The sequence below is a fragment of the Chlorocebus sabaeus genome, chromosome 26, assembly GCF_047675955.1.
Source record: "Chlorocebus sabaeus isolate Y175 chromosome 26, mChlSab1.0.hap1, whole genome shotgun sequence".
Classification (NCBI taxonomy): Eukaryota; Metazoa; Chordata; class Mammalia; order Primates; family Cercopithecidae; genus Chlorocebus; species Chlorocebus sabaeus.
The window spans coordinates 1,215,401-1,236,532 of NC_132929.1; the positions used below are offsets into that span (position 1 = coordinate 1,215,401).

The 21,132-nt window shown below is 37.0% G+C and overlaps 1 protein-coding gene across 2 annotated transcripts in view; it reads right to left on the reverse strand.

Annotated features, from left to right (window-relative positions):
* The window catches only part of GABRG3 (gamma-aminobutyric acid type A receptor subunit gamma3), a 566,143-nt gene that overhangs the window by 13,841 nt on the left and 531,170 nt on the right, over nucleotides 1-21,132 (reverse strand). For both annotated transcript variants that reach the window (XM_008017336.3, XM_073011980.1), the window contains one exon: nucleotides 3,929-4,081. In XM_008017336.3, the coding sequence (XP_008015527.3) occupies nucleotides 3,929-4,081 (153 nt within the window). The remainder of the gene's footprint in view (nucleotides 1-3,928; nucleotides 4,082-21,132) is intronic.

Consider the following 21,132-nt stretch of genomic DNA (forward strand, 5'->3'; position numbering starts at 1 on the left):
TTTGTTAAGCACATCCAGTGAGCTTTTCATTTTGGCAATGTATTTTTCAGTGCTAAAAATTCCACTGAGTTCTTCTTTATATCCTCTATTTCTTTGTGGAGCTTTTCTATTTTTTCATTTAGTTGAAGCATGTGTGCATTTGCTCATTGAAGCACATTTATGACTGATACGTTAAAATCCTAATCAGATGATTCCAACAACTGTGTCATCTTGATACTGGCATTTTCTTTTTGATATGATGAATGATATTTTACTGTATCCTGGACATTTCTGGTATTATTTTATCAGACTAAAATATTATGTAGAAAATCTTTAAAGTAGCCATACTTACAACATATTTACAACAAAAACATTAATATAAAGATTAATAAATGAAATTAAAATTTCTGCACATCAAATGCATAAAAAGAGGAGAAAGATGCTATCCATTGAAGAAATGTATTTATTTTACATAACCAACGAATCTTCAGGATGTTTCATATTATCTAACAACATGAAATATCTATTCAGGTTTATTCTCATGTCAGAAATATTTCAAAGTTTTCCTCACCTAAGATTCACTTTCTGATCTGAGAAATCTTGATCTAATCTAACATTATAATCCTAACATTTTTCTAGAAATTTAACATTTCTAGATTTACTATTTTAGTATAATCCATTTTAAGTAAATTTTGGTGTATGGCAGGAGGTGGATATTGAAATTCACTTTCATGATGTAATTATTAGGTGTAGAGTTCTATAATATCCAGTAGCTCAAAGACATTGATATTGTTGTTCAGCTCCTCCATTCCTTTACTGGCTTTTTGGCTGTTGACTGGTTTAATCACTTAAATAAGTGGACAAATGTGCTTGTTTGTGTACACTGCTGATAGAATTATATTTAAATATCAAACTGTGATTGATTTTTAAAATTTATCCTCTTCTCAGTTTTTGTTTATTTTAATATGAAGCTGTAATACTAGGTACGGGTGCATTTATGAAAGTCTTGTCTTTCCATTGAATTTACCCTTTTATTATTATTATATGCTCTTATTTCTATGTTGAATTCTTAGCTATGCCTTTTATTATATTTTCATATTCTTTCAACAGATTACAATAAGATTTCTTAACATATCTACTTAGAATTTTTTTAGTATTACTTCACTCATTTTTGTACCACATAGGAACATGGTTCCATATGTCCCCTAACCTCATTGCTATTTATGGCCTATATTTTATTTTTTCTTATGTCATAAGTCTCATCTTGCATTATTATTATTTTGACTTTAATTGAAAGAATAAAAATAGAAAACTAGTTTTTAAAAATTTCACCACATGCTTACCATTTCTGATGTTTTTCATTACTTCTTGTAAATCCATTTTTCTGTTTATTATTTCTATTACCTAGTTTGTTTTAGAATTTTTACTATGGTTTTAGATTTTCTGTGACAAATTAACACAGATTTTGTTTATCTAAAAAAACTTCATTCTGATGAAATTTTTGAAGTACATTTTCTCTGGATATAGAATTTCAATACTTTAAAGCCAGCAATTAATTATCTTTTGGTCTCCATTATTGCACATGAAGAATCATTTAGTCATATTTTTGCTCCTCCACATACGACAGGACATTTTTGTTTATCTACTTGCAAGTATTCCCTTTATTTTTGATTGTCATCATTTAGACTATGATGCTTTTCTTTGTATTTCTCCTGCTTGTATCTCACTAAACTGTTTGAATTTGTAGGCTGGTATTTTTCACCAAACATTGGAATTTCTTAACCACATTTTTTCAAAAATATTTTTCCTCATTCTTTTTTTCTTATAATTCTGATTTTAACTATTGCCTCAGTTATAGTCAGTTATAGTTTTGTTATACATATTCATATTGTACCACAGATCACTGGTGCATTCTTTCTTTTAATCTTTTTATTCCCTTGTTCTTCAGATTACATAAATTTCATCTGATGGTCTTCAATTTTATATAACCTTTTATTTCTGCCATCTTCAATCTGTTCTTTAGTGAATTTTTCAATCAAGATACTATACATTTCATTCTAGAATTTCTTTTTATATACTTTCTGTGATGAAATGACTCATCTGTTCATAATTAAAATCATATTGGCCTTTAAGTCCTCAGACATTGTTATAATAGCTATTGTTAAAGTCCATGCCTACTGAGTCAGCATTAGACTTCTCTTTGCTTTTTATTAATCCTTCTTTCTTTGTAATCATGGGTCACATTTTTTCTACATCGTAGAGTGTCTAATAAGTTCTTATTATAATTCCTTATAATTTAAAGAGTCTGCATGATATTATCTTTTTAAGAAGCCATTTGAATTCTTATGACAAACAGTAAATTTACTGATGGTTCTCCTTGATCTTGTTATTGCTTGGTTCAAGCTTCATTAAAGGACATTTAAAGTACCCCCTTTACTTCTAGGCACAGACTTTTTGGTGTCTCAACTAGACACTAAACATCTTGTTTTTTTTTTTTTTTTTTTTTTTTTTGAGACGGAGTCTCGCTTTGTCACCCAGGCTGGAGTGCAGTGGCCGGATCTCAGCTCACTGCAAGCTCCGCCTCCCGGGTTCCCACCATTCTCCTGCCTCAGCCTCCCGAGTAACTGGGACTACAGGCGCCCGCCACCTCGCCCGGCTAGATTTTTTGTATTTTTAGTAGAGACGGGGTTTCACCGTGTTAGCCAGGATGGTCTCGATCTCCTGACCTCGTGATCCACCCGCCTCGGCCTCCCAAAGTGCTGGGATTACAGGCGTGAGCCACCGCGCCCGGCCACATCTTATTGTTAATAAAGTTCCTCAGTTCTTCTGGCTATAAATTTATTATCTGACTGCGCTGTGAAATTCTAGCTTCTGTGTCTTGAGCCCAGAACAACTATTCTCTGTAGGATTTTCATAGTCTCAAGTTGTACAAACATAGTTATATATTATATCACTTTGAAGTTTATCTTTAGATGTCTTGTGTACAGTGACATCTAATACATGTAACCATGAAGCCGTAACCCCAAGGGTTAGTCACAAAATCTGTGTTGATTCGCCTACAGTTCTATCATATATTTTCTATAAGCATGCAAAACTAGTATAGGTAGAGGATGTTACAGGCTAATTAATCTCTTGGCCTCTGGTCTACCCAGGCCCAGTGCTTTGTTCTTGAACACACAAATTAAAAAAAAACACAGAGAAATAACAATGCAGACATGAGAGATGTTGCAGAAATTTGAAATTTAGGCAGCTTCCTCTTTTCTATAGGAATTTTTTTGAGGAAAACAATCTCTATATTCAGCCTTATATATTACCTGTCTTCAAAAAATCAAAACATTGAAAGTTAAGCAAAATTCCTATCAGAAAGAAAAACTGACATAATATATGTTGCACAGTTCTAAACTACTGAAAGTTAGTGTTTTATTAAGAAGACTTTGGGAACCAGAGAAAAATTCATGAAAAGACTGAGTTTTAGTGTGTGGCTTACAGCTGAAAAAAATGATCATTTTCTCGTTTGCTGGTAAAGGTGCTATATACAAGCAGAACTTCAATTATTGATAAACTATTTTTACCGATATCATGTCCTCAGTCCTCAGAGGTGTGTGGTAAATTCTGCTTCCTGACACTAACATAGGGGGACTTTTGAGTTGACAGGTTCTGGGATGTGTCTATGTTTTGGTGATCATATCAGCCTGTGATACAGGATACTATCACAATTTATTTACTCTGAATCTCCTACCCCATCTTGATTTATGTAGCACACATAGAATTCCATTGTGAGAAAGAATAGCCTCACTTGGCTTCTTTAAGAGAAAAGTCTAAGCACAGTTCAAGTAACCCTCAAATTAGATCATTCACATTTAAATAGTTTTTTACATTGAAGGCATTTTTATGAATGCCTCTATATTAAAATTACACAAATTTATGGAAGAGATTTTTTGACACTCACCTAATGCTGTTCTTGCTGGTGTAGCATCTTTTTTGATCCAAAATGACACCCAGGATAAAACCACAGTCAGTATACAGGGAATGTATGTCTGAATAGTGAAGTATCCCATTCTTCTACTCAATTCGAAATATATAGTCATGACAACATAATCACCTGTAATAAAATATTGTCAAAAATAAGACAACTTTGATGGATCAAAAATAATTCAGGAAAATAATTTTATAAATTATTTTGTTAAATGAATTACTTGGATAAAAATGCACAACTACAACAATATCAAATCAAGAAATGGTCAAAATTCTGGTTTTCTTAAATTTAATTTTCATAGTATCCATGGCTGTACTAGGCATTTAATTGGTCAGTGTAAAGGGCACAAAACGAACATATTCATGGATACAGTGAAAACACATGCAGATCTTTTCCATGACAGGCCATGACTTGATGAGCTATCATTGCTTGAGTCCTTCCATAGGTTGTATGATTAAATTCAAGAGTAATAGGTAAATTCAACCCTCAAAGAGACCCAGGGTCATTTTAAGGGATGCTTTTCCAATAATAACAAAGCTATCATATCTTACATAAACTTGTGTAACCATTTGATATTTTTATTTATATCATTGTTTTGCTTATCAACTTTGCACTTTGTTTTACTTAATGTATGTATATTTATCTTATCCTTTTGTAACTCCAGGACTTAAGTTGTGCCAACCCAGAAACAAACAGAAGTGATCCTTTCCTGACATTCCACTCTCTTCTACCAAAGCAGAGCCACACCATAAAGAAGTTGGGAGCAATGTAGATGTTATTGGAGATTCCATAAGACCCTCTAGGGGCTTGAAAGAGGGTGCATGCTTAACACATTGTACATTTTGTCCCCAAAGCATCTCCATTCATTCTTGTCTAGGCCAGCTCTTGCTGAGATTACCTCCTCATCCTCATCCTCCCCATTTGAATCCTCCACCCCTTTAGCCTGCTGGATTCAGATTCAGCCATCCAGTGCCTGAAATCCACCATGTCCAGAACTGAACTGTCACCTTCCCCATGCCAATACTGCTCTTCTTTCAGGTCTGTCTCTCACTTGTTCAAGGAGGAAACCAAAAAGCCACCTCTGACTCCTCCTTTTCTCTTCTCAATGGTTCTATCTGATCCATTGCTCCCAAATCATTTCCCCATCTAGTCCAAGCTACCACCTTCTGCCCGTAGATCCAAGCTTGTCTCCTAATGACCAGTCCTTTTGGCTCTAAATCATTCTACCTACTGCCTTCAAAGGGAACTTTCTAAAACACAAGTATCATTTTAGCCTTCTCCTTATTAGCTGCCCTTGTACAACTCTGACATTTTTATGTGGTCCACATCATTCTGCATTAAACACTCCTTGCCCTGTGCTCTCTACACTCTTGGCATGTAGTCTGCCCAGGCCCTCAGACTTGTCAAAACCCTTCCCCACATGCCTCTGAATCCCATCTGCATAGCGTGCTCTTTTTTTTCTTTCCTCAGCATCTAGATAGTTCCTATTCACTCATTAAGCTTAAAAATCTATTAGTGCCCCAGGAACTCTTCCCTGACAACTTCCCATAAATTGATGGATTTGTTTCTATAATTACGGATACAATATCTATCTTAAAACCAATAAACTGGTTGGTTTGTAGAATATGTCTCTCTTGTTTACCAGTGTTGGCTAACCATAATAAATTAATTAATATTTGCTGAATGAAAAGACTATCACTGAAGTCCCTTTTTTTTGTTTTTTTTTTTTGAGACAGAGTTTCACTCTTGTCACCCAGGCTTGAGTGAAAATGGTGCAATCTTGGCTCACTGCAACCTCTGCCTCCCAGGTTCAAGCAATTCTCTTGCCTCAGCCTCCCAAGTAGCTGGGATTACAGGCTTGTGCCACCACGTCTGGCTAATTCTTTTTGTTGTTGTTGTATTTTTAGTAGAGATGGGGTTTCACCATGTTGGCCAGGCTGGTCTTGAACTCCTGACCTCAGGTGATCCACCTGCCTCGGCCTCCCAAAATGCTGGGATTATAGGCGTGAGCCACCACGCCCAGCCTGAAGTTCAGTTTTTACTTAAAAGATTGATAGGGAGACGGTATTGGGCTCAGATGAAAACTATGCTTCCAATAAATTAGAATTTTTTGCAGGATGAAATATTCTGTTGTGGCAATATTTAGAGTTGTTGATGGAAACATCAACTTTGATGTCATTTACCAAGAAACATTTAAAAATTTAAACAAATTAGTATTTCAGTACAAAGGAATTATGATGATTAGCCTGAAGCAGTAAAAGAGCACAAGTATATATTTTAAAGTAATATGAATGCCAAAATTACATCATTTCCTAAGGAAATGTGATTTGAATTGTGTGTGATTCTTAATGCCTATTAATTTTTTGCATAAAATTGCAATCAAAACCCTAGAGGAATAAACAAACAAGCTAATATACAGAAAAACAAAGCATAATAAATCACCCAAGGAGTTATGCACAGTCCAAATGGAACATCCAAAGAGTTGAATAATTTCAATTATCACCATTGCAGATTACTGACAAGATAAACAGAAAGACAACTCCAGACAAGACGCACAATTTATTACAGCAAATCCACCTGCTTTCTCCTTGCCTGGGGTGAGAGGGGCTCCCCATGCCTGTCCTCAGTATACTACCTTGCCTAATTCAGAAGTCTACCTGGGCATCCATGGGCATCCTACTGAGGCTCTGCCTTTCCCAGACATGGGTGCTTTGCAGGAGGGAGGCAGCAGCACCAGTGAAAGTCCCAGTGTTGGGTGCATGACTGGAGGTATGCACAATATGGAGGTGTGCAAGATACTGGCAATGACGGAGGAGGTGGCACCAGTCAAAGTCCCAGTGCTGGGAGGTGTGCACTATGCTGTCAGTGATGGAGGAGAAGGCAGAATGACCCATGAAGATGACTCCTTCCTCGGCGCATAATCAGAGGAAAGGCAGGACCTGAAGCTACTTATTTCCAATCCCAAATACTTGTTTTATTTATTTCATTAGGCAGCAATCCATTCTCAATAATTGCTTTTTAGCATTAAACGTAGAAATAAAATTTGCCCCAGGATGATGTTTTGAAACACCACAGTGGACTAGTTGTGGCTTTTCTATTTCCTTAATTATTCATTTATTTCAGAGTTAGTAAGTTCCATATCTGGTAGTTCCCACCACCAGAGAGAGACTGACATGCATGTATTTGCTCTCAGTGATTCCAAGTTCACATTCTCAGAAAGCCTCTGACAGGGTCAATTTCAGACAGGTCAGAATCAGATAAATAAAACCAGTGGTGTAGAAGATTGTATTGGCTTAGGTTAGATCGCTGCCCATCTTGGACACATCGACTTCAACTAAGGCAGGTTCAGGTAAGACCATGGCAGCTCCCAGGTTGGCTGTGGAAGGAGGAGCAGTTCCCCGAAGATGGGGCTTTATCCCCAGAAGAAAGACAGGTTGACGGGTAGGGATGACAGAGGAAATCTGGCTTGGAAACACCAAAGGAAGTAAATGTACAAATTTTCTTTGTCATATCATTTAATGACTCTATATTGAAGTATATTTCCATGTTTCTCAGAGAATACAAAATTATTCTTTATTCACACTTCACACAATTAGTTTCTTGTAAAATCAAAGGACATGGTACATTTAAAGACCTTTTTCTTTATTTTACTAAACTTTATGTTTGTAAAATTATTATTTTAATGAATCATTAGGTAGATAATTTATTATTGAAAAAGGAAGTTGGTAGGGGTGTAATTTTTGTTTTCTGAAAATGCTAACCAGCTGCTAGATAACGTCTTGTGAGCCACATTAGTAAATTACAAAATATATAAGCAAATTTACCATTTTTAAATTCTAGGTTTCTGTTTTGAAATTTGCTAGCAACATAGTATCTTGTGCTTTAAAAGTCCAATCGTGTTTCAGGAAGAGATCTTCACAGAAAATTAAAAAAAGGAAAACCCTTTACAGAATGTATTTCTAATGTCTGAGATCTAAAGATGTTCCAACCTGAATTTATCATCCCATTTAATCAGTAAGTTTGGAAGTTCATATAGATATTTTCAATACTCCAAATCCTACACGGACTAGGTGAATCTTCTGTAATTTACCCCAGCATTATCCTCAGAGGATATATACTATTTCAAAACCATTACTAACTCATGTCATAGATACATTTTTTTTATTGCATCTCTGGCACCAAAAACATCCTTTGACTCTCCTTTAAATGTTGTTATTTCCCTCCATCTCCTCTCCATCTCCCCTCCATCTCCTCTCCATCTCCTCTCCATCTCCTCTCCATCTCCTCTCCTTCTCATGGCCATCTCTTCCCCCCACCTATTACAGATACACCCAGCCTGGTTTCCTTTCAAAATTGCCTAAGCTTAATACTCTCTGAAAAGCCACCTGAGGCCTGGAGATTAGCAAGCAATGCTCAGCCAAAAAGCCTAATGTTCTCCATCTTATTCTTCAAGTTCACCCTGAGGTAACTTGTCTTTTTCTTCTCTTTATTACATTTATTTATAAAAAGAAGTTCCAGCTGGTCACGGTGACTCAAGCCTGTAATTCCAGCAATTTGGGAAGCCGAGTTGGGTGGATCACCTGAGGTCAGCAGTTCAAAAGCCACCTGGCCAACATGGTGAAACCCCATCTCTACTAAAAATACAAAAAGTTAGTTGGGTGTGGTGGTGGACGCCTGTAATCCCAGCTACTTGGGAGGCTGAGGCAGGAGAATCTCTTGAACCTGGGAGGCAGAGGTTGCAGTGAGCTGAGATAGTGCCACTCTATTCCAGCCTGGGAAATGAGAGCAAAACTCTGTCTCAAAAAAAAATTAAGAAACATTTAAAAAGAAGTTCCTAATTTTAGGGAAATTAAATTTATCAACCTTTTATTTTACCATTCATACTGTTTGTGTCATGCTTGAGAATTTGTTCCTTAACCCAGGACCATCAAGTTTCCTTATACAAGTTTTGCTTTTCTCCCAGTTTCCCTTCTATGCAATTATGTCTCCAATTCAAGTTCTCTGAATTCCATGATTAGTGGCTGCACCATCATTTATTGCGACCTCTGGTCATCTGCAGGCCCACCTCTCTTTTATTTGTGTGTTCGTATCTGTACGAATCTGTGCGTGTGTTTTGATTCCGACACATAATCACACTGTCTTAATCAGCATAACTGTGGCAGACACACGCTAAAGTGACCCCCAGTTAGTCATACAGTCATATCGTTCCCTCCTTGTGAGTGTGGGCAAAACCTGATTTGGTTTCACTTAATGGATCAACTCCCTTGATTGAATTTCTTTATATGGCAAAGATGAATAAATTTTGCAAATGTAATTAAGACCCAAAAATCTGTTGATTTCACATTAATCAAAGAAAGATTATCCTGGGGGACCCTGACTTAATCAGGTGAAAGATGTTAAAAGAAACACTGAGCCTTTCATGAAGAGAGAGACTGTCTTCTGGTCTCTACAGCTGCAAATAATAATTCTGTCAACAACTTGAGTTTGGAAATTTGATTCTTCCACAGTCAAGTCTCCAGATGAGACTGAAGCTCAGCCAACTCCTTAATTGCAGCCCTAAGAGCCTAAGCAAAGTTCCCAGCTAAGCCACACCTAATTCATAGAAATTACAGGGTCATAAATGTGTTTTGTTTTAAATTACTGAGTTTGTGGCAATTTGTTAAACTGAAATGGAAAACTAATACAATAGCACTGGTCACAAGTAGAGAAGCTGCTAATCTTTGTATTCTTCTCCATGGATGCCTTGGCTTTTCTTGGGTCTTTGTGCTTCCATAAAAATTGTAGAATCTGTTTGAAAATTTTTCACAAACACTGTTGGTATTTTGATTGGAATAAATTATGCAACCTCATTTATTTAGATAATCAGTGTAGCTACCTGAAAGTACAGCAGTTAAGAAAAAGTATTTGTCATCGTGAAGTTTTATCTATTTCAATTTGAATATCCTTCAATGAAATGTTGAATTACTTCCATAAAGCTTTAGCAAGTCTTTTGTTAGATTTAGTTCTTGATACATGTATATTTCTGTTGCTATGGATGATATATTTAAATTAAATTAAAATTACATTTATATTTAAGTTCGTGTTTTAATTTTTTTCTTTCTTCCTGATTTGTTATAACTGTATTAACATGTGTCTCATGTCCTGTTTTCCTGGGACCTGGTTGGCAGATTCATGTCTTCCTTCATTTCAGGATTTTTATTTTTTCCAATACGGCCTTGAAATATTTTGTTCTATTTGCTTTATTCTTTTCCTCGTCTCACAAACATTAATTATGTGTTTGTGAGCACTCTGTTTGATTTACACATCTGTCTTGTTTTCTTACTATTCACTGTTTGAGTGCATTCCTCAGTATTAGTAAGCCTGTTCGTCATGTTCCTGACAATATTATCAACAGATTAGATTCTGGAACAGCTACTTGTAATGTGGCTTTCATTTATTTTTTATTTTTATTATTATTATTATTGTTATTTTTTGAGATGGAGTCTTGCACTATCACCCAGGCTGGAGTGCAGTGGTGCGATCTCGGCTCATGGCAAGCTCCACCTCCCAGGTCCACGCCATTCTCCTGCCTCAGCTTCCTGAGTAGCTGGGACTACAGGTGCCCACCACCATGCCTGGCTAATTTTTTTGTATTTTTTTTTTTTTTTAGCAGAGATGGGGTTTCACCATGTTAGCCAGGATGCTCTCGATCTCCTGACCTCGTGATCTGCTCGCCTTGGCCTCCCAAAGTGCTGGGATTGCAGGCATGAGCCACCATGTCTGGCCTCAAGTTTGGACTATTTCTAAGTGGCAGAATCAGGATCCGAACTTGCATCTTCTCATTCCAAGTTCAACACATGGTGACTGCCATCTAAGAGGTGAAGCAGAGGAACTTCCAGAACATTCACTAGTTGAAATGTCTGGTTGATAAAATTTGGACTATCTGGGATATGACTTTTTATTAGGATCCAGGATGGCTGTTTTCACCAACTCATCATCCTCACTGGAAAGAAACAGGCGACAGGCATTCTGGGTTCACCTGGAATCCAGGGAGCAATCGTTTCAATACAACTGCTTCCAAATTGGTGACAAAAATCAGTTTAATTATTTTAGGAAACAAAATTGAACCCAGTTTTATCATCGCAGAATGTTTAAGTGTTGCTTGTGTTGTTGCTCAGTAACTTTATTCAGCTAGAAATTTCTACCTAAACACTACATGCTGAGTCTGGGGTGGCATGAAAATATGAAGCGTCTGGTTGCCACAGGGTAAGAGTTTCTCATGCTCTTGCCAATTTCTCATCCAGAAACACCACCATGTTTCTAAGGGAGGATCAAGGAGAATCCTGAGAAAGCCTCCCCATGGGGTCACCCAAGAGAGGATGACAGAACTCATTGTGAGAACTCCACCCATGTCCACGTCACTGTGTCCCCTGCAAAGCAAATGTCTCAGTACACAGGGAGAAGGGCAACAAAAACTGGTGCAATAGGGGAATGGTGGAAATCCACTGCAGCTGTGCGTGTGCGACTGGAAAATCACGCATGCACTACCCCTTGGGGAGAGACGGCAGCACCGTTAGGCCCAGCATTACATCTGGAGAAGGAACAGGAACACTTGTGAAGGTCACACTCTAAAAACGAGGTTTACAAATCATGCCTAAGACTGAGCCTTACTCCAAACATTGATAACATCTCACCCTCCCTTGGTCCAACCACCCACACACAACAAGTGTAGAATGAAAACAGCAGTGTAGTCCAGGTGGTGACTGCGAGAGACAGATGTTCCCTGGGAAGAGTGCTAGGGGAAGAGTCAAAACTGAGCCACAGGACCTGCAGTCAAGCAGATAGTCAACTTCAAACCTGGCTTAACTTCTAACTAAATAAGCAAGAACCCTCACACTAAAAGCAGAGCAAAATGAAAGGCATGCTTATTTCTAAGCATACATAAAATTTATCTGAGTATCTACTACTCTATAAAACATGTCTGGCTTCCAAATAAAATTATGGGACATACAAAAACCAAAAATAGCAGCCTGGAAAGGCAAAATAATTACTAAGAACAGAACAAGATAGGAAAGAGGGTATTTAAGTAATTATTTAATATGTTAATGGCTCTAATGGAGAAATAGACAACATGCAAGACCAAACAGGTGATTTGGCTCATCAATGGAAATTAGCATAATGGAAATTAGCAGATCAATGGAAATTATAAGAAAGAACCTAATGGAAGTACAAGAAATAAAAAATGTAGTAATAGAGGTTAAGCATGCTTTTGATAGGTACATTAGTAAACTTATCACAGCCAAAGAAAGACCCAGTGAGCTTTACTACAGGTGACTAGAAATTATCCAATCTAAAACACAAAGAGAAATATGAGTTTAAAAATTGGGACAGATAAACCAAGGGCTGTGAAAAAAATAAGGAACTGTCTAATATGCATATTATTTGAATCTAAAAAGAAGAAGAGAAAACGATATATTTGAAGAAATAATGGCTAAGAATTTTGCAAAATAATGACAGACACCAAAGTACAAATCCAAGAAGCTCAAACATCAGCCAGAATCAAAAGAAAACAAACAAAAAACAAAAACCTCCACCTACATATATCATATTAAGTGTTGAAAACCAGATACAAAGGGAACATTTTGGAAGCAGCCAAAGGAAAAAAAGATACATTTTTGTTTTTTGCTTTTTCCCCACCAGAGGAGCAAAAGGGTAAGATTCACAGAAGACTTCTCTTCAGAAATCATGCAAGAAAGAAAACAATGGAATGAAATCTTTAAGTTTCTGAAAGAAAAAAGTCAACCCACAATGAAACTCAGTAAAAACACTTTCCAAAAGTGAAACAGACATAAACACTTTCTCAGAAAAATAAAAACTGAGGGAATTCAGCTGGGCTCAGTGGCTCATGCCTGTAATCCCAGCACTTTGGGAGGCCAAGACAGGCGGATCATGAGGTCAGGAGATTGAGAGCATCCTGGCTAACATGGTGAAACCCCGTCTCTACTAAAAATACAAAAAAAAAAAAAAATTAGCTGGACATGGTGGTGGGTTCCTGTGGTCCCAGCTACTCAGGAGGCTGAGGCAGGAGAATGGCGTGAACCCAGGAGGCGGAGCTTGCAGTGAGCCAAGATCACGCCACTGCCCTCCAACCTGAGTGACAGAGCAAGACTCCATCTCAAAAAAAAAAAAAAAAAAAAAAAGGGAATTCATTGGTGGCAGATCTAATCAATGAGAAATGGAAAGGAAGTTCTTCAGAGATAGGGAATATAATATATTCAGAAATTTTCATCCATGAAAAGAAATGAAGAGTGTTGGAAATGTAATGAATGAGTGTATTTATGCTTTGGTAATATTCACTTTAAAAGTTAACTGTTTAAAGCAAAAATATACAATATATTTTGTGTTTATAGCATAAGAAAAAATGAAATGTATAATAGCAATTACACAAGAGATGGTAGAAAGTAATAGGGATATACTGTTAAAAGGTTTTTATACTACATAGGTAACAGCATAATACTATTTGGAGGTCAACTCAGATTATTTAAAACCAAAAAGTTTTAAAAGATTGTTATACACAGTAAGTCTAAACAGAAAACAAAATGGGAGCATTGTTAATTAAATGTAATGAAAGCAGCAAGAGGGAAAAGGAAACAACAGCTGGAAGACATTTTAAAAAATGAGCGCAAGATTGTATATTTTAATCTGCCCTTATCAATAATCACTTTATATGTTAATGATCTAGACATCCCAGATGAAATACACAGGCTGTCAACTTGGATAAAAATCGAGACTAAACTATATGCTGCATAAAAGCCACTTTAAGTATAAAGGCATATTTAGGTTAAAAGTAAAAAAATAGAGAAAGGAGTACCATGCAACACTAAGCAAAAGAAAGCTGGAGTAGTTACATGAATTTTGAACAGAGTAGATTTCAGAACAAAGGTTATTTTTAGGAATAAAGAGGAATGCCACATAATGATAAAGGGATGGATTCTCTAATAGAACATAACTTTTAATGTGTATGTAACTTTTCAACAGAGATTCAAAATATATGATGCAAAAACTGACAGATCTGAAAAGAGAAACAGACACAAAGAAATAAATATAGTTGGAAAATGTAATAATCTTTTCCAAGTGGTTGAAAGGACAAATAAACAGAAAATATGTAAGGATATGGAAGACTTGAACAATCCTATCAACCAGTTTGACATTATTTATAATTATATAATACTGCAGGCAGCAAAACAGCAGAATACATATTCTTCTGAAACACATCTAGAACGTTCAGCAAAACAGAACATATTCTGGGTTGCAAACCAAAGCCTAACATATTTATTTATTTATTTTATTTCTCATTTTTATTTTTTGAGACAAAGTCTTACTCTGTCACCCAAGCTGTAGTGCAGTGGCGGGATCTCGGCTCACTGCAGCCTCTGCCTCCTGGGGTCAAGCTATTCTCCTACCTCAGCATCCTGAGTAGCTGAGACTATAGGCTCACACCACCATGCCCAGCTAATTTTTGTATTTTTAGTAGATATGGGGTTTTACCATGTTGGCCAGGCTGGTCTTCAACTCCTGATTCATCTGCCTCAGCCTGAAAAGTGCTGGGATTACAGGTGTGAGCCATCGTGCTGGGCCAAAGCTTAACATATTTAAAAGAATATAAATCAGACAAAGTAAGTCCTTAGACTATAGTATAAATAAACTAAAAATAAATAACAGAAAGATAACTAGAGGTTTTCCAAATATTTTAAAATTAAGCATGTTTGTAGGTTTTTATAGGTCAGGAAGAAAATCTTAGGGGAAATTAAAAATATTTTGAACTGAAAATTAAAATACAATCTATGAAAATTGTGTAATACAAGTAAAAACTGCTTAGATGGACATTTATAGCATTAAATACTTACATTGCAAAAAAAAAAGACCCTTGAGTCAGTATCTAAGCTACCACCTTAAGAAACTAGAAAAAATAGCAACTTTAGTGAAAAAAAAATCAGAGAAATGAAAACAATTAAGATTATAAAAGAAGTTAGTAAAATTTAAAAGAAAAAAACCCAAAAGTTGCTTTTTCCAAAAGTAAACAAAATTAATATATTAGTTTTTCTATTGCTATATTAACAACTGATTGCAGATGTAGTGTTTTAAGAAAACACCCATTATTGTGTCACAGTTCCGTGGGTCAGTCGTCCAGGCATGATATTACTACACTCTCTCCTTAGGGTCGCAAAAGAGTGAAATCCACATGCCAGCAGGGCTGCATTCTTTTCTGGGGGCTCTAGTGAAAAATCTCCTAAGATCAAGCAGGTTTGGCAGAATTCAGCTCCTTGTGGCTACAAGATGGAGTCCTTTGTTTCCCCACTGTCTGTTAGCCAGTGGTTGCACTCAGCTCCCCCTTTCCTTTCCATATTTAAGCCAGCAAGACCATGTCCAATTCTTCTGGTGTCTCAACTCTCTGAGTTCCCTTTCTGGAACCAGTCAGAGAAAACTCCATTTGTAAAGGGCTTGTATAATCAAGTAAAGCCCACCCAGATAATTTCCATGCCTTAAATTCAACTGTGTCGTATAAATAACATAGTCATGGGAGTCAAATCCATCAAGTTCATAGTATTGAAGATTATGCAGCAGGTGGGAAATCCTGGAGGCCAATTTAGAATTCTCCCCATTGCAACTGATAAACCTCTAGAGAGTCCATGCAAGAGAAAGAGGTAAGACACAAATCACCAATATCAGGAATGAAGGGGGTATGGCGGCAACATTACGGGATGGTAAGGGAACAGTGCTGAATGCATAACACTATGCCAATAATTCTGCAACTTCGGTGAAATGAACACATCCCCTGAAAAACACAAACTATTAAGACTCACTCAAGAAGAAATAAATAACCTGAATAAACCTATATCTATTAAGTGAAATTTTAATCTTTCTAAAAATACCATTCAAATCACGGAAAGCTTCACTAGCAAATTATACCAAGGATCTAAGAAAGAAATAGCACCAATTCTATACAAATTTTTTTTTTTTCTCAGAAAATAGAACAAAAGGGAACTATACCCAACTTACTCTATTAGGCCTTAATAGCAAAACCAGACACAGGTATTTTCTGAAAACTACAGGCTAATATACTTAATTAATGTAGATACAAGAACCATCAACAGAATAATAGCAAATTTAATCTAGCTAAACACACACACACCACATGACAGGAATACAAGGCTGGTGACATTCAAAAATCAATCATGATAACTCAACATATTAACACACTAAATAGGAAACACGATTATTTAGAAAATGGAAAAAAATTTTTGATAAATTGAAACATCAATTTATAATTAAAAGCTTCTAGCAAACTAGGAATAGAAAGGAACATCATTAACCAATAAAGCACGTCTACAGAAACACTACAGCTAACATTATCTCCTTAATTGATTACAGGCAAGACTTAGTGACTCACTACTAACAAGTAGAAAATTGCAAAGAAAATATTGTAACTTTACAGTGGCAAAATCTGGCAGACACAACTTTAACCAAGCGATCAAGGTTAACGCCACCAGTAATAAACTATATTGGCATCATGTAATCCCTGTGTGATACGATGAGAAGAGCCTAACATGAGAAAACAGACAAGACCAGGTTGAGGACATTCTACAAAATATTTCACCAGTAGTGATCAAAAGTGTCAAAGTCATAAAAAACAAATTACCATAGATTTGAAGAGACTAAAGAGATATGAACACTAAATGCAACATGGTATCGAGAATTGGATCCTAGAATAGAAAAAATACATTAGTGGAAAAACTGGTCAAGTCTGAATAGAGACTGTAGTTTAGCTAAGAGTATTGTGCCCATGCTAATTTTTTAGTTTTGATAACCTTGCAATGGCAAAGTAAAATATTAACATTAAGGGAAAGAGCAAAATGTAAATAAATTCTCTTGTACATCAAAAATTATTTTGAAGGAGAAATTTTTAAAAAACCTGTTAACTTGTAAGCTTATACTCAGCAAATATATGTTCAAAGAATGAAGGCAAAATAAAGACTTTCCTAGACATGAAAGTTGAACTGATCATTAGCAAACCCACACTACAATCAATGTTAGAGGAAATCTTTGGGGGTGGGGGAAGGAAAAAAAAGATACCAAATGGAAATCTGGATCCACACAAATGAAATGTCAGTCCTGGAAATGGTAACTACAGAGGGAAATAAAGTGTATTTTCATTCTATTTAAATCTCCTTAACAAAAATATTAACTATGTAGTATGATATTTAACATATGCAAAAGTAAAATGTATAATCACAATAGCATAAAGTTTGGGAATGGAAAAATATAAGTGTACTCTCGTAAAATTCTTACATCATACATAAAGTGGCAAAATATTTAAGGGTACCCTGTAATAAGTTCAAGATGTATACAATAAACTCTAAAATAAACTGCTAAAATAACAAGTCAAAAAGTTATAGCTCAAAAGGTAACTATGAAGATAAAATGGCATCATAAAATATGTTCAAGCAATATGAAAGAAGGTAGAAGAAGAGGAAAAATGTGAACAAAAAATAAGACAAGTAGAGGAGAAAAAGAACAAAAGATGAGAAAAAGGAGAAGTAGAACAAAAAAGCAAGATCACAGATTAAAACCAAAAGTGTCAATAATTACATCAAATTTAAATTGTGCAAATACTCCAATTAAGTCATAGGTTTTTGATTTGGATATATAAGTAAGACCCAACTACAGGTTACCTATAAGAAAAAGAGTTTAATAATAAAGACAATAGATTAAAAGTAAAAGATTAAATAAAAGTTTTACCCTAATAATAATAATCAAAGGAAGCTCAAGAGCCTATATTAATCTCAAAGTAGATTTTAGGGCAAAGAACATCGTGAGAGATAAAGAAGTTCATTTCCTAATGAAAAAGGGTCAGTGCCACAAGAGAAATAATCACCCTAAACATTCATGTACCTAATAACAGAGCTTCCAATTTCATGAAATAAAAATGGACAGAATTGCAAGGAGAAATAGATGAATCTACAATTATGCTTAGTGATTTCAGTACTTCGCTTTCAATAAATGCTTGAACATGCAGACAGGAAATAAGTGAGAATACAAAAGATTTGAACAACACTAGCAATCAACTTGACCTAATCTGCATTTATAGAACACTCCGCCCAATGTCAGAGTACACATCCTTGGTATGTGCACATAAAATAGACCGTATTCTGAGCCCTGGGATAAGTCAAATTATTGTACACACAATAACTTGGACAAATCTCCAGAGGATTATGCTGAGTGAAAGAAAAGAAAGCAGAAAAGCCAAATCCAAAAGTTCCATTTTATATGATTCCATTGATACAGGATTCCTGAAATGGAGAGCAGATGAGGGGTTGCAGCGAGCTACAGAGGGGGTGCGGGTGGGAGCAAAGTGGGTGTGGTATAAAAAGGTCTCAGTGAGAGGCCCACGTGGTGATTGAAATGTTCTCATCTTGACTGGATTCATGCCTGTAATATGGTTGTGGTGGTCCCCTTTTCCCCAAAGCATTACTATAACATTGTGAAATATATATTTGGCTTCATCCCCATTTTCTGGCATACAACTCCAAAAAAAATCCTTGGCATCTCCTAGGTGATGCCTGTTTTGTGTGCTAATAATTGACTGATGGCTGGCAGCCTGTAGGCGCCTTCAGGATGGGGCTGGTCACTTGAAAGACCAAGGCAGGATTAGAAGGCTGGAACTTTCAGCCTCACTCCCCAGCCTCGAGGGAGAGGAGAAACCTGAACGTTAAGTTGATCACCAATGGCCAGCGGTTTAACCAACCATACCTGTGTAATAAAGTCTCTGTGAGAGGCCCCAAAGGACAGGGTTCTGAGCACTACCAGATGGCTGAACGTGGGGAGGCTGACGGGAACGGGAAGGAGAACTCACCCACGTGTGGATGCACCCCAACTCCAACTCCATGGGGGGGAGGCTCCTGCCCTGAGACCCTTCCAGACCTCGCCCTACATATTATCTCTTCATCAGCCTGGTTATCTGTATCCTGTAAAATATCCTTTGTAATAAATTAGTAATCTGAAATAAATATTTCCCTGAGTTCTGTGAGCCGTTCCAGAAAATTGATCAGTCCCAAAGAGGGGGTTGTGAGAACCCCAACTTGGAGCCCATTGGTCAGAAGCTCCAGAGGCCTGGACTTGCCACTGGTGTCTTAAGTGTGGGGTGGTTTTAAGGATTAAGCTCTCCACCTCAGATTTAAACCTCAGATTTAAATAGAATGAAAATACACTTTATTTCCAGGACTGACATTTCATTTGTATGGATCCAGATTTCCATTTGGTATCTTTTTTTTTCCTTCCCCCACTCCCAAAGATTTCCTCTAACATTGATTGTAGTGTGGGTTTGCTAATGATCAATTCAGCTTTCATGTCTTGGAAAATCTTTATTTTGCCTACATTCTTTGAACAGGATTTGGTGCTGTCTCCAGGTGGATAGTGTCAGAATTGAATAGGAGGACCCCCAGCCGGTGTCCCCTGCAGAACTGACTGCAAGCTTGAGGTGTGGGGGAAAGAGCCACACACTGGGTCACAGAAATCTGTATTGATTGTTGCTGTTGAGTGAGAGAATAGGAGAAAGCACTTTGAGTGTGTGTTTTTCCAGACACAGTTACCACTGGGGCGACTGAATACAGGGTGCATGGGATCTCAGTATTTTTTCTTACAACTAAATTTCAATATAAAATCATTTCTAAATAAAATCATTAAACAGCCTATGGATCAAACAATAAATCAAAATATAAGCTACAAAGTATTATTCACTGAATAAAAATGATACTGCATATAACACTGAATGAAAATAAACTTAGTTTACATGATCAATGGTTGTAATTTAGAGTTCATGTTAAATTTGATTAGCTTCTTTGACCTAAGCCATCTAATTTTTATTATCTACATGTTACACCCTCTCCTACCTTGAGCTTGACCTTCCTTTTAGAGTGCTCTGATGCTGGTGATTGTGGCTTCGGCCCTGGAAGGACTCACCTTGTTACTTGGTCCCTATGGGTTGAGATCCCTGAAAGCCAATGTTTGAGAATGCTTCAACACGGGTATGTAAGACTCATGAGGAAGGAAGCAAGTGTTGTCCCCTCAAAGCTGTCATTGTCTCAATATCGCATCACACTCTTCTCCTGCTTGTCGGTGATTCCAGTAAAATAAACCAGAGGTGTACCTGACATGAAAACTCTTTGTTTCTCATCCCTAAGTGTTCAAAGGTGCTTGCACACAACCAAATGAGACAGAACTCGGACTCAGCTCTCAATATCTGAAGGATGCAGAAGATGAGAAGAGCCAGGCTGAGATGTTTCATAAGCATATTTTCTTCTGTATAAATCCGTTCTGACCTTGTGTCCTAAGGCTTTGGGATTTTTCACAGGTGATGGAATCCGTTCAACCCCAGGGTGAGAGACGAGCTGTCAGGCAGGAGGCCTGACTTAAATACAGTAGATTGCAGGAGAATGAGCCTCACTTGCGATGGAACTCATTCTGTCTGGGAGAAGCGTTTAAAACGTCTCTGAGGTGACTGACATTGAGGCTCTAAAAGGCAGCCTCGAGGACTAGCCTGATGCTCATTTCATCCCATAACTGTCTGCAGGGAACATTCCAGGAAGACTTGTAGAGCTTGCTTAGAAAAGAGTCTGTTCTGGTTACATTACTGTGGTTGATGTCTGTGCTCTTCAGGGACAAAGGTGCTAATCTGCTTCTACCACCTACTTCAACATTTAGAAACACACATTACTTTAGTCAGGTACGCTGGCTCACGCCTGTAATCCCAGCACTTTGGGAGGCCAAGATGAGCAGATCATGAGGTCAGGAGATCGAGACCATCCTGGCTAACACGGTGAAAACCCGTCTCTACTAAAAACACAAAAAAATTAGCTGGGCGTGGTGGCGGTGCCTGTAGTCCCAGCTACTCAGGTGGCTGAGGCAGGAGAATGGTGTGAACCCGGAAGGCGGAGCTTGCAGTGAGCCGAGATTGCGCCACTGCACTCCAGCCTGGGCAACAGAGTGAGACTCCATCTCAAAAAAAAAAAAAAAAAAAAAACATACATTACTTCTTATTTTCCTCAGACAACTTCCCCAGGCTAAATCTAAGGTCATCTTTTACCTTTCCATTCCCCCTTATATAAGATTCCTGGGTTAATTTTTTTTTTTTTTTAACA